This window comes from Rhea pennata, chromosome 14 (assembly GCF_028389875.1).
Source record: "Rhea pennata isolate bPtePen1 chromosome 14, bPtePen1.pri, whole genome shotgun sequence".
NCBI classification, from domain to species: domain Eukaryota; kingdom Metazoa; phylum Chordata; class Aves; order Rheiformes; family Rheidae; genus Rhea; species Rhea pennata.
In genome coordinates, this window is record NC_084676.1 from 9,248,576 (window position 1) to 9,260,974 (window position 12,399).

The 12,399-nt window shown below is 40.2% G+C and overlaps 1 protein-coding gene across 2 annotated transcripts in view; it reads left to right on the forward strand.

The window, feature by feature from the left end:
* Positions 1-6,138, forward strand: part of PWWP2A (PWWP domain containing 2A) — a 29,773-nt gene extending 23,635 nt beyond the window's left edge. The window contains exon 3 of one of the 2 annotated variants that reach the window (XM_062587482.1): positions 6,048-6,138. In XM_062587482.1, the coding sequence (XP_062443466.1) occupies positions 6,048-6,061 (14 nt within the window). In that variant the 3' untranslated portion in view covers positions 6,062-6,138. The remainder of the gene's footprint in view (positions 1-6,047) is intronic. The other variant, XM_062587481.1, reaches the window with a different exon arrangement.
* The last annotated feature ends 6,261 nt before the right edge of the window (positions 6,139-12,399 follow it).

The following is a 12,399-nucleotide window of genomic DNA, read 5'->3' on the forward strand; positions in this document are numbered from 1 at the left end:
GTTGAGTATTTTTTGGTTGGAATATCATACTGGTAGTGTTTAACTATTTTAGGGAAAAAATAAGCCTTTTTTGAGATTTTTCAAGAATATTGAGGATTTAGGGACCTAGTCTCTTCAGATAAGTTTATATAAAGATGCTGGTTTTGGCAGGTTTTTTTAGAAATTGTTGATACTGTGTGTTACAGTAACTGAGGAATGCATTATGACTATTGGTTTTCCTGGCAGTTAAGACCCTGGTGTTAAGGATCCTCTTAGGATGTAGAGGAGTCCAGCAGCTCTGCTTTCTTTTTAGTAGTTCATCACCTGGAAGATAAATCACTCCTTATAACTAGGTAGAACTTGAATTTGTAGCAGTTTTGCAACATTTGCTGTTTCTTCTGTTGCATAGTTTTGTATTTGGAAAAAGCGTTAGCTTCCTAAAGATGCATTTATGTTACTGTAAGTATTCTTAAATGTTGGGACATCTACTTTTAAAACTGTGTGTTTTCCTTTAAAGTATGTGATGGGAGAGCTGCTATTTTTACTTTCCTTGTCCTTCTGGGCTGCCTTTTCTTCTCCCCAATGACTTGACTATTGTCTTTCTGCTTTTGCTTTGAAGAGGGAAAGCAAGTGCTTTGAAAAACTGTGCTGCTTTCTCTCCGGCACTCGGCACCTGGAGAATTTTCCCATTAAAAAAAACCCAAAGCTGTATTACCGTGATAACTCCCAGGAAAGCAGCTGTGTAAACTGGAGTTGAGTGATGGAAATTTTCATGATACCGGGCCATAAGCCATAGAAGGCCATAAATCCTATCAGCGTTTGTCCGAAAACACGCATGCCTGCCTTTATTACTGGTGGTAATTTTTATGGTGAATCCATAGTCCGGAAGTTGGAAAAAAATACTTCAAAATACTGCCTAGAGAGGGGTAGGTGTGCCGCGGCTCGCGGGGGAGCCGAACCCTCCGAGGGAAGATGCTGATCGGCAGGTCACGGGTTATACGGTGGAGCGAGCGAGCTCAGCGGGCGACTGGGGCACGCCGGGCCGGGGCGCGGGGGCTGAGCGGGCTCCGGCCGCTTGGCAGCCTCGCGCCCTTGCTCTCCAGGGACACTTCAGTCCTTGCGGCAACTGGGCTCATGGTGCCTTTCGTCCTCCGTGCTCCATGTCACTGCCCTGCGTAGCTCACCCTAGGGACGTCCTCAGGACGAGCATCGTTCCTCTGCCCTGTGCTTTGTGGGCTTCAAGGAGTATAAAAGATCAGTGACTGCACAGGTGCGGTTTTATTTTTCAGTCACGATATCTGAGGAGCCTATTTCCATATGTTGTTCCTACATTAAACCTTTTCTATACAAAATACTGCTATTGAGCCAGAAACCCCCATAAAGAACGATTACATTTACATTTAAACTGGGCAGCTTGGATCCAGTCCAAGCTTATTCCTCACTGGTCTGTGCTAAATCCATATATAGCACGCTCGAGCAAACTTCACTGTAACAATACAAAGATTCCATCACAAAATATTCTACATTTATCATTTTTGACAAGCATGCAAATAACGAGTGTATGTTTGGAATAGCAAAGTTCTGCAATAGTTAGAAGCCTTCTCTTGAAATAAATCTATTTTTAGACATCTTCTTTTTCTAAGAATTTTGACTTCAGACTCATGGTTTCACTGAGAGCAACTCATCTATTTGCTTTTTCACCTTTTGTTGTCGTAGTTTTCTTTAGTGCTGCAGTCACTTCAATAGATATAACATCACTGGGAAAAAGGCTTTGAATTTCAGTTTGTAGATGGTATAAGGGACCAAATGGGGATTTTTTTTAAAAAAAAAAAAGTCTTAAGAAACAAGAAGCCAAATTGAAAGAATCTGCAATATGCTTTATACACTATGAGCCACCTGCTTCTCTTTTAAGCAAATTAATTGCTGTAATAAAGAAGTTCTTGGTAGCTTGTCCAGAACTAATATAGTGTACGCTACTGTGCGTTGTTTTGTGTGAACATACAAAGCCAAAAGAAGACACAATTTCAACTCCTGTCTTTTTAGTTAGAGGGAAAAAATGGTGTCTCATCTGGGAGTCATGTTGTACAAGGGAGAGGAATAGCTGGTGTTCTTCATGTCCATTCTTAGAAAGCAAGACAACTCTAAAACATGGAAGGAAGTAATGGTTAGCTAGAGATTTGTTTAACAGTTGAATTGCTGCAATAGCAAGTAGTCTACCTAGCTGCTACCCTTGTCTTTACATTTTTTAGTATATGAAAAACTCTGGTTTATCACTGGCCGCACTGCAGAATGGTGCAAGATGCTACCACTTTAGAAGAGATGGTGCTCTAAATTTGTTTTTTTTTACTATGAAATACTGAAAAGGTAATGGTCACCATGAATTGAAATCCATTACTTAAGTTTTCACTTATTTGCGACAGTTACTTTGCCCACCAGAATTTCATAGGGTCGTTTTGACTTTGAGCACCGGCTCTTTGTGGGCAGTACAGTGTCTCTGTACGTATGGCAGATATTTTGTTTTGCTATCTGCTGTTTTTGTTTGCTAAATGCTGTGTTATTTCTGTATAAGATAAACTCCTGCGGGTCAAGTACAATTTGAGCTTGAAAAAGTCAATATCTGATTTTTCTGTGAGTTTTTAGTATTTTTTCATGATACCCTGTTTTCTAGAAAGCAAAAGAAGTCAAAGAAATCTGCCCGGTAGGAATTCACAGGAATTCAGGGCGGCAAGCGTGTTACCTTCTTTTTCTTTTCTTTTTTCTTTTTTTTTAACCATCATGAATGAATTCTTTACTTCTGTTAACTGGATGTTTTCTACCATAGGTCTCAACAAATGGCAGCTTTTTACATCAGACTGACGAGTCCTGCTGCTCCCTTACAGTGTCTGACAGACCACTGTGGATTCTCACTGGGGGCACTGAAGTTTTCAGTGAAATTGGCAGGTCTGTCTGCTTTAAGCCCTGCCTTAAGTGAAGGGGGCACTATGTTATCAACTAATCATATGCAAACAGGCTAGGAGAGAGGTAATGAACAATCTGTTATTTTATTTCCCTCTTCTTTTTGAACACTTCAAATATAGCTTATAGCTTGTTCTCCCTGACCTAACCTGATGTCAGGATTGACATGTATTTTCTTGAAAAGATCCATACTAAGTTTCTCTTTAGACTTATTAAATTTTGAATTACATGATCAGATTAAATACAGTGACATTTGTATCATAAAGGCAAAAGAACAATTTAAAAATAAGATCGTATCCCTTAAACCAGCAGCGTTTTTGTGCGGATCACATCTTAGTAGGGATCACCTTGTGCGCAGTTCATCTGTTTTCTGTGATTATAGGCACTGACATTTTAGTCTTTTTAATGAAACGTAGTAGATAAAACAAGGAGGAGAACTGAAAACATGAGCAGCAAGATCTCGACGAGAAACTCACAAGTGGCATGTGGACCGTAGTTAGGGAGCCACTGTTCTGAGAAAATGAAGTTGTTTCCCCCCCCCCCCCCCAACTTTTTCTTTCCAAAGCCCTGACGTGAGGGGAGTGTCTGTGTTTAGGTTGAGACTTAATATACATGCTTAACTTTAAAGGTATGCCAAACACAATGGAATTCAAAGCACAAACAGATACTTAAGATTATTGGGAATTTGACCCTAGATGTGTATTTACTACTTAGATTTCATACAGATGCATGCATGTTCTTTATATCTTTTTTAAGATTGAGACAAAATAGGACAGTGAGGAGAACACACTGTAAATAGAGTTTGATTTACATGAATAATTCGTTATTTTTACTATGCTGTATGAACATAAAAGAATTTGATCCAGTACAATCCTATTGCATTAAGTTTGAGATTAGTTATTGGATATGTATTGGGTTTGGTTTTTGTAATCTGAGATTTGTTGCTGGTAAAACACAAGACTTGACCATCATTGCGGATATGAAACTAGTAACGTTCCTGGATTCACTAGTGTGGGCATATAAACTTGAGGAGGAGAAGCTGCCTGGTGCTAGGTTAGGGTATTCTGGAGTCTTTCAGTGAAAAGAATAAAAAAAGTAGTAGAAAGCTGTAGGAACTGGCTTGTTTAGTAACAGGAGTGCCATGTTGTGATGATCAGATTTTGCCAGGTATTGATTCTGAAAAGCACTGTGGCTATTGCAATTGCTGCATTGGTAGATGAGGTGTAAAATGTAAAACTGCATACCGTCATGAAGAGTGAACACTTGTGTTAGTTAACTGCTCATTTATTGAGACAAACTAGTTAATTGTATACAGGTTCAGATAATTGAACCCAATTCTTGTCGTGTTTATTCCTTTGCAGATCACAGAACTTTGCTAGCTAAAAAGTCATTGAGGCTTGAGTTTGGAAGTGCACGTGTTTGAGAATATTGACTGAACTGTCATCCTACCTTTTATAGAATTTCTGATATTTCTGAGTAGAGTTGGGTTCTGTCACATGCTATAAAAACTTCTTTTTGCAAGACTTCATGGATACACAACACTAATTTAATATTAGTCTTATTTTGGAGAAGTTCATATTGGCCCTATGATTTTAATGACCAGTATCAGATGTTTTGCAACCTGGAATAGTTTGGTGTTTAGTTACCTGCACCAAGAGTATGTGCTATTTAATACAGAGGAAAAAATGCAGTAGTTCTTCCTATACAGACCTTTGTTTAACCTCCTGCTCTTTAGAGAGGTTCTGCATGTTTTTGTCATGCATCTTGGAATGGAACATAGTTAAAATGGATATAAAAATATGCATTATATAATAATTGATTATCATATCCAAATGAGGATCTGTTGGGTATTAGAACAAATATCTATGTGGTTCTTTAACTTGACTGTCTGTGTGCAGCAACTAGACACATCTTTGCCTAGATGTGTTACCTTTCATAATTACTCCTTATTTCTTCTTTTTTGTATGAAGTTTCCCAAAATTTCATTCATGTTTTAATTCTTTCTACTGCATTATATAGGATATAAAATGAATTATTTTTCTGTGTTTTATATTGTCCTTTCTTGGCACAATGAGCAGCCGATCGATTGAGAAATCCGGAGTTATACTCCTTCTCTTCCTTGCTTCCTATTGTATTAGGACAAATTCCTGTCTTTTATTTCTCTTTTTTTGTAACTCTTTTGGTAGTTGCTCAGGAGAGTTGTCTGTTTAGAAGGAACTTTGGGATTTTCATGACCACGTTCTGAGTCTCTTACTTTAATTGTGCTCTGTTCACTATAGTGTTGGCAGTGCTGAAAAATGTATATTTACAGCAAAAGTAATTTTGGCAGTTTGAGCACAACAGAATTGTAAAAGGAATCAGTGTGATTGGCCTGCTTCTACTGGAACTTTTTTTTTGTTCCCTTGTCTGTTTTTTTGAGCAAGAGGTTAGACCAAATGACCTCTGATGGTCTCTTCCAGCTGATACTGTTGTTTAACTCTGTTTTTCAACGTTACAGAAGTGGCAAGTCAGTGCAGACTATACTACTCTGTACTCTGCTAAATGGTTACTGACTGGTGGCGGTCTCATGCAATAGTTATGACTTGGACTGTTTTTATCTGCTTTATCATTACTTTATTAGCATTGTATGGAGAAAATGGGGAAACGAGCAATAAATAACATGAAACATGCTTAGCAGCTTTATACTCTGGTGCTCCCTTGTATTCTTCAGGTCTTGATAGCTCTAGTACACATTCAGAGTGCCACTACAATAACAACTGTAGTTTTATGTTATAAACTGTATGTCATTGTAGAGGCTTTGTATATTAATCTTCCTCCTTCATTAACTACTCTAAACTACTTTAAAAATTCTCTCAATGTTAAAACGGGGTGAGCCATAGCACAGATTAGTATGGTAGCTTCTCCAAAAACTCCAGTCAACTGAGGAGTTTGTTCACTTGTATATGTCTTATAATAATGTAAATATTTTTTTTTTCTTTTGTCTTCTGCACACAGTGCATAAAACTGAACAGGTGAACTGGTAACTTTTTTGGCCATCTCAGATTTTGCTTTCCTACTTTTGCAATATATACTGGAAGACATTTAACCATTTTCCCTTTCTCTCCCCTTTTCAGCTCAGAGACACTAGTCAACTGCTGTTTTTATGGAACCTCACTACACTGCCACGAAGAGCACCAGCTCATCAGGACTGAAAGAAATCTGAGACTGAACTTGTCCTATTTTTCCTCTGAAATCTTCACCAAGTAGTAAACATTTTTTGAAGGGGACGGGGGAAATATGTTACAGCACCCCCTCATACCCGGTTAGGGCACCTGTACCTAATGTACATTTTCTTTAAAATTTAAAAAGATGTTAGGAAATATTTTATAAAACCTTTTTGCAATAAATGACGCATGAAATTATTAAAGACTATATGACACTTACATGCAAGGAACCACTTGAATTATTAGTATGAAGAATCACTGCAAATAACTGGGTTTTTTTGTAATGTGACAGTCACGTTTGTATGTTTTGATAGGTGCCAGTGTGGAGCCAGTTGCCTGGGAAGCTGACTGTAACTTTTGAACTTTTATTTTAATTCTTAACTTTAGCATTGCAATTTTCCATTCTATGAGGCTTAGTTAGTATTTAGTGCAGGTGTTAGAAGAGCTGTGACCTGTGATCAAAAGCATGTCCAAAACCAATTGTATTGTAAAATATGAACAGTCCTGCTATATGAGACCAATATTTCCCACAGAGGTGATGGAAAGGACAGTGACCACAGACTCCATGTATCTCTGTATTGTGGGAAAGCTCCTTCTGTGTGAATATGGTTGCATTTTATTTATGCTATTGTAACACTTAGGGAATTGAGGATTGTGGAAAAATGTTAAGAAGGGTTACAACACAGAGAGTAGTGTTTTGCTTATGATTCTATAACAAGATGGGAATTGTGAACGGACAGTGATTAAGTGGAATGGCATTTCTATTTCCAATCATGAGTTAATTTTTCCTTTTGACATAAATATTTTTCAGATAGGTAACTAGTAGAACAAAGGTTTTATCAATGTTGCTGATGGCTGTTGGTCTGAGTTGCATTGACTTCTTTGAATAGCTATAAATCAAAATAAGAAGGCCAGTGAGTTTTATCCATATTATTGCCCTCCCCCAAAAGGTGTTTGGTAATACTTTTTTCAGTGGACCTAGTAAATGCTGGACACGCTGTAGAAATACTGAGTTATTAAATACTAATTTATTTGCCACTGATTATTTGACATTGTGTGCACACTTTCTCAGCAGTATCACTTCTTACAATAAATCCCCTGCTAAAGTCATTATATAACCTGTGAAAATAAATATTTGTTTGAAAGAAATGAAAATGTGCACATAATCTAATAAAAGTCGAGTCTTTCATTCTGTAGAAGTGGGAAGACTTGTACTAAACTCTTTTTGTCCTTACTAAAAACCTGATTCAACTGGAGAAAATAAAGTGTCTTTGTCCAAATCATATATAAAACAAAGATACCATTCTGGAGGTATCTGTGCCAGCACAAAGACAGTTTCGGAGCCTTCATGTATGGAGCCTGAATTAAAAAACATAGAATTTGAAGTTAGGACGAGTCTCTTGTTTGGCTTTGAAATTGGCAACAGGTTTTTTCTTTTTAAACTATGGGAGAGGCTGGAAGTGAGAGGCTGGAAGGTGGTAAGACAGTGATCCGAGTCCAGGAAAGGTGCATCAATGATGTGTGCACGCTGAGGCAGTTCAGCCGTAGTATTTATTCAAGTTCTTTTTTTAGAGGTAATTTCTTTATTTATAAAATGAGAAACTGAATACTTACTGCCTATTTCTTTAAAACATAGTTGTTTAATGCTGTACAGTAGGTTCAAATTGTACCATTTTTTGTAATAAACTACTTTTTTTTTTTTTTTTTTTTTTTGAGATTAGAATTTGTTCTACAGTGCTCTTCCTTCTCACCATAGTAAGAAGAGGATCAGCAGTCTGGTCCTGTCCATGGCCTGAGATTTGACTAGAATTTAGAACGACTGAGACATCTGATGTGAAGAAAGGGAAAATGAGTTGGTGTAGTGAGTTGATGTGCTAGCCTTTTACCTCTGGAGACCAAACCCCAATCGTATTGATAATGAACTAGGGTCTTGGCCTAAGAAATAGTGCTTTTATCCACACATACACACATGCACGCACACACACACAGACACAGAACAAAAAAAAAAGCCACCAAACAGCATGGCTCAAAACCGTTTCTGCTCAGGAAAAAGGCCCAGGACTGTAATAGCAGGGTTATTGCACATTGGGATTGAAAGTGATTGATGTTGTAAGTAGAAGCCAGTAGTGCCTGCCTGTGTGACATCTGACTCTTATCTCGTGCTCTTATTCCCTCACCTTCACGAGCACTTGTGCACAGCAGCTGAAATATAAAAAACACTTAAGAGAGATGCAGGTCTCTGCATTGGAGAATATGGGTATATAAGCAAATAGCATAAAAATAGACAAGGTAGCTAACTGTATTTGCATTTGTTTTCCGAGAAAGTATTGCAGCCATTTTGTTTGAAACCAGATTTTCATTTTGAAATGAAATTGTCAGGGATATTCTAATGATAGAGAATTAAAGTAATGTATTGCTTTTCACTTTTTTGCTTTAGTTGCTTAATATTTAAGCTTTGCTCCGTGCTACCTTCTTGTCTGTATATTGAATGGTCACTATGCCTCTTTCATTTTGTAGACTTGAATGAGGAAAATATGATTCACCTTTTAAGGTTTGCTGAGAAGTAAATGATAAAGAATGTTGTGTAACATTTATTCAAATAAAGCCTTGATTTTTTTCAGTGCTCTTTTAAAGGGAAATAATGTTGAATAATGTTTTTATGTCACAACTTTCTTGTTTTGTTAGTCCTTGACCCACAAGGCTGTGGCTTATGTTTAAAGTTTTTGTTTTTCTTTTTTTTGTTTTTTTTTTTTGTTTTTTTTTTTTTTTTTTTTTTTTTTTGAATTAAAGAGAGATTAAACTGAGGCTACTAATCCACTGTTGGAAGTGCATCATCTGGACATATCTCTATCCAGCCCTGCATTTCACCACAGTGGCTAAAACGCATCAAGTCCTCAACAAACCAGATATTTTCCACAAGGAGCAGGAAAAAGCTTTCCTTTTTCTTCTTGCATTAATAGCGAGAAAAGATTGCATGTGCTCTGTAGAGGCAGATGCAAAGAAACCGCGACGGCTCTGACGCGTGGCTGCGATGAGAGGCACTAAGGCCGCTCGAAAGGAGGCAAGTGGATGTCATGGTAAGAGGTTGCTCCCGCTTCAGGCGCGACTGCAGCCCCGACCGGGGCCGCCCGGCGTGCCGAGAGCTCGGCACGAGCGTCCCGTCCCGTGGCGCTGCCGCCGCCGGGAATCCGATTGCTGCCGCGCCGGCAGGGAGCACAGCGCCGCGGGAGCACGGCAGCCGCGTCGCGCCCTGCCCGCTGAGCTTCGCTTTGACTGGTTTTCACTTGTCATGTTAACGGTTTCAGACAGGTCTGTCCGCTGCAGGTAAGTGTAACAGGATATTTCTCCGTTTAGGTACGAAGTGCCGCGCGCCGAGTGTCGTCAACTCGCGCCCGTGCGTCAGGGCCGGCGCGCCTGCGGCAGCTCGCCGAGCTGGCCGAGCCCTCGCGCCGCAGCGCCGCGCGCACGGAGGGCCGGCTCGGCGAGCGCCTCCTGCCCGGCGGGCTCTGTGGGAGCTGCGTGCGCCTCGTAAATACAAACAGCGTTTGTATGGGTTACTTCCTCTTGCATTCTTACTACTTTAAAGAAAAGGTATCTTAATTTTACTTGAGCCCTTAGGTTGAACAAGAAATAAGCTGCTTAGATAAATTTGAGGAAATTCTTATTTCAAAGAAATAATTGTCTTTTGTTGTGGTTTTTTTGAGGATTATGGTAGCCAGCAGCTAGCAGATGATACAGAAATACCAGCCCTTTTATGTAAGTAAGGTGTTTTGTTGCAGTGACCTGTTGGCAACAATTAAAAGCCGCAAGTCAAAAGAGTGCATGTATGCAGTCTGTGGCAACTATTATGTTGGTGCTTTCATGCTTTTAAAATTGGTTTGATGCCTGCTATAACTGTGAGCAGAATCTCCATATCTGGTTTTTGCTTGGAACAGAGATCCAGCATATTGGTTTTTTCTTTTGCTTTAGAGGGTTGTTTCTAATCTTGTCCAGATTACAGGAACTCCCATTTTCTCTCTCTCATTATTCGTTCCTTCTTGCAGCAGTTCCTTGGGAATTGGTTATTCTCATTAGGGTTTGGTGAAGAGGGAAAATCCTGCTGAAATGTAATTGCTCGCTAATGACTTTTCCTTTGTGAGGTTGTGCTGGTGGCGGCGTTTCTGCACGGCTGTGGCACCCACAAGGGCCCGTCACCACGCACAGCTCAGAGGGCGGCAATTACTCCATTGATTCATCTTCACTCCAGTAGTCGGGGTGATGAAAGTGTAACAGTAATCCAGCCTTCAGCGATGAAGCCAGCCCTGCACAATACCACGCAGTAATAGTGTTTACTGCTTCCCTGAAGCATCAGAAGGGTGGTACTTAATGAGGGCAAAAGTGCACGGCGTCCGCTGCTTACGGCAGCTGCTGGTGCGGGAGGGTTTTGCGATAACTTGCCAGCTAGAAGGTGAGGGACACATACAGCGAAATAAGATTTATTTTTAGGGTGAGAGTAATGGGCAGATTCCTTAAGGAATTAGCTAAAAATGAGTAGCAGAGAGATGAGGCAGTAAATTCGGCTGTTGCCACATGCTCGTCGTTACTAGGCGTTGCGCGGTGGAGAGCGTAGTGCGAGGCTGAAAGTGGTGGTCTGCCCGGAGCCTCATCTGCCATTAAGAAAGTCATGCAAGGGGCTACACTCACATTAGCTTTGTGCTGCCTGTTGTTGTGCTCGGCTAATTCTCCTGACTGACAATATGAGGGGCTGCTGTGACTTACGGGGTGAAGTCCTTTCCATGCTTTTGTGCTGGATAGTTGGGGACACAAGATTGGAATGATTCTCTGATGCATAAAATGGCTGCAGTTGGGCTTTGCAGGGAGCACCCATAACGCAGTGGAGGATCTGGACCATTTTAAAAAAGCAGCTCATCCTTCTGCTCAATCAATGGCAAAGTAATGCTCAAACTGCCAAATGCTAATGAGTGTGCAAGGAGACTGTCAGCAGAATGACAAAGTAATATCAGCAGGCCTCCAAGCCACTGCAGGGATGGTAACAAGCCAATGTGAATATTGCTTTGGTATCAACTGCCACTCACTGTTGTCATTTTTTCCTGTTGTTCACTTGTCCTCACTCAAGTCCTTGTAAATGCATTTGTCACTCTCCATCTCTGTGCAGGAAAGGCTGAGTGGAGTCACAGCTATAGAAAGAAAGTGCTCCTTGTGGTTCAGCACATACTGGATGGCGGGAGAAAAAGAAACATTTTGCGTTCTCATTCATGCAGTGCTAGCAGCATTTTTTATTTGCATTTTGTAGTCTGTTTTTATGGTTTTGTTCATGCTTTTCCCTTGCATGTTTCTGTGGGTTTTGTTTTTATTTACTCACTGTGTTTGGAGCACAAGCCACGGGCTGAAGTGGGCAGACTGTACCCCAGTGCATAGTTTTGGGCGTATTCTGAATTTGGGGTAGTTTTTCAAAGCCAAGCAGGGATATCTGTAACTTTGAAATCCAGAATTTCAGCTAAGAGCTCTCAGTCTAACAGCTTAGGGACTTGAATTTCTAAATGTAGTTGTCTTGCTCATTAAATATTAAACTGAGGCTGTTTCTACTTGCTGCTTGATTCAAACATTTAAGTATTCTGAGCCGTCAGAGAAAGGGACTGGGACTGTTGTTTCCAGAGTGTAAAAGGACTGTGCTAAATATAAGATCCCAGAAATACTAATACTGTTCAGATAGATATGAATAATCCTTTTGTGATTCAGTGGGTTTGCTCTGTTTACCTTTAAAAAGGTAAACATTGCAAATGAGCCCTGGGAACAGAGACTGGCTGAACCATACATTTTTATTAATATGCTGAAACAATATCAAGAGCCATTAGTTGCATTTGGCTTAGTAAACTTGCTACTGGCTCCATGTCTCATAGCCTCAGGTGTATTTTTGCGTGGACCAGGAACATACAAGCACATGGGGTCCCAGAGAGAACAGCTGCTCAAAGGGCTAGGGGACAGGTCTGCAGCGGTATTCAGTGCTGCCTTAGTGCTTCCAGCCTCCTCTTTTCTCCAAAGTTTCCAAATCCTCCTTTTTCTTTCTTTCTTTCTTTTTTTTTTTTTCCCCCACAGAAAAGTGCCTCAGCATGAAATGCCACACGCACGTGAGCTAATGGAAATGTGTCAGGCCTCCCAGAGATAAAGCAAGATGCGGTTGTCAAAAGCTGCGCTCAAGCGCAATTAGCTGAGCAGAGCCCGGCAGCCCTGCTGCCTCTCCGGGGGCCCATCCTGGCGCCCG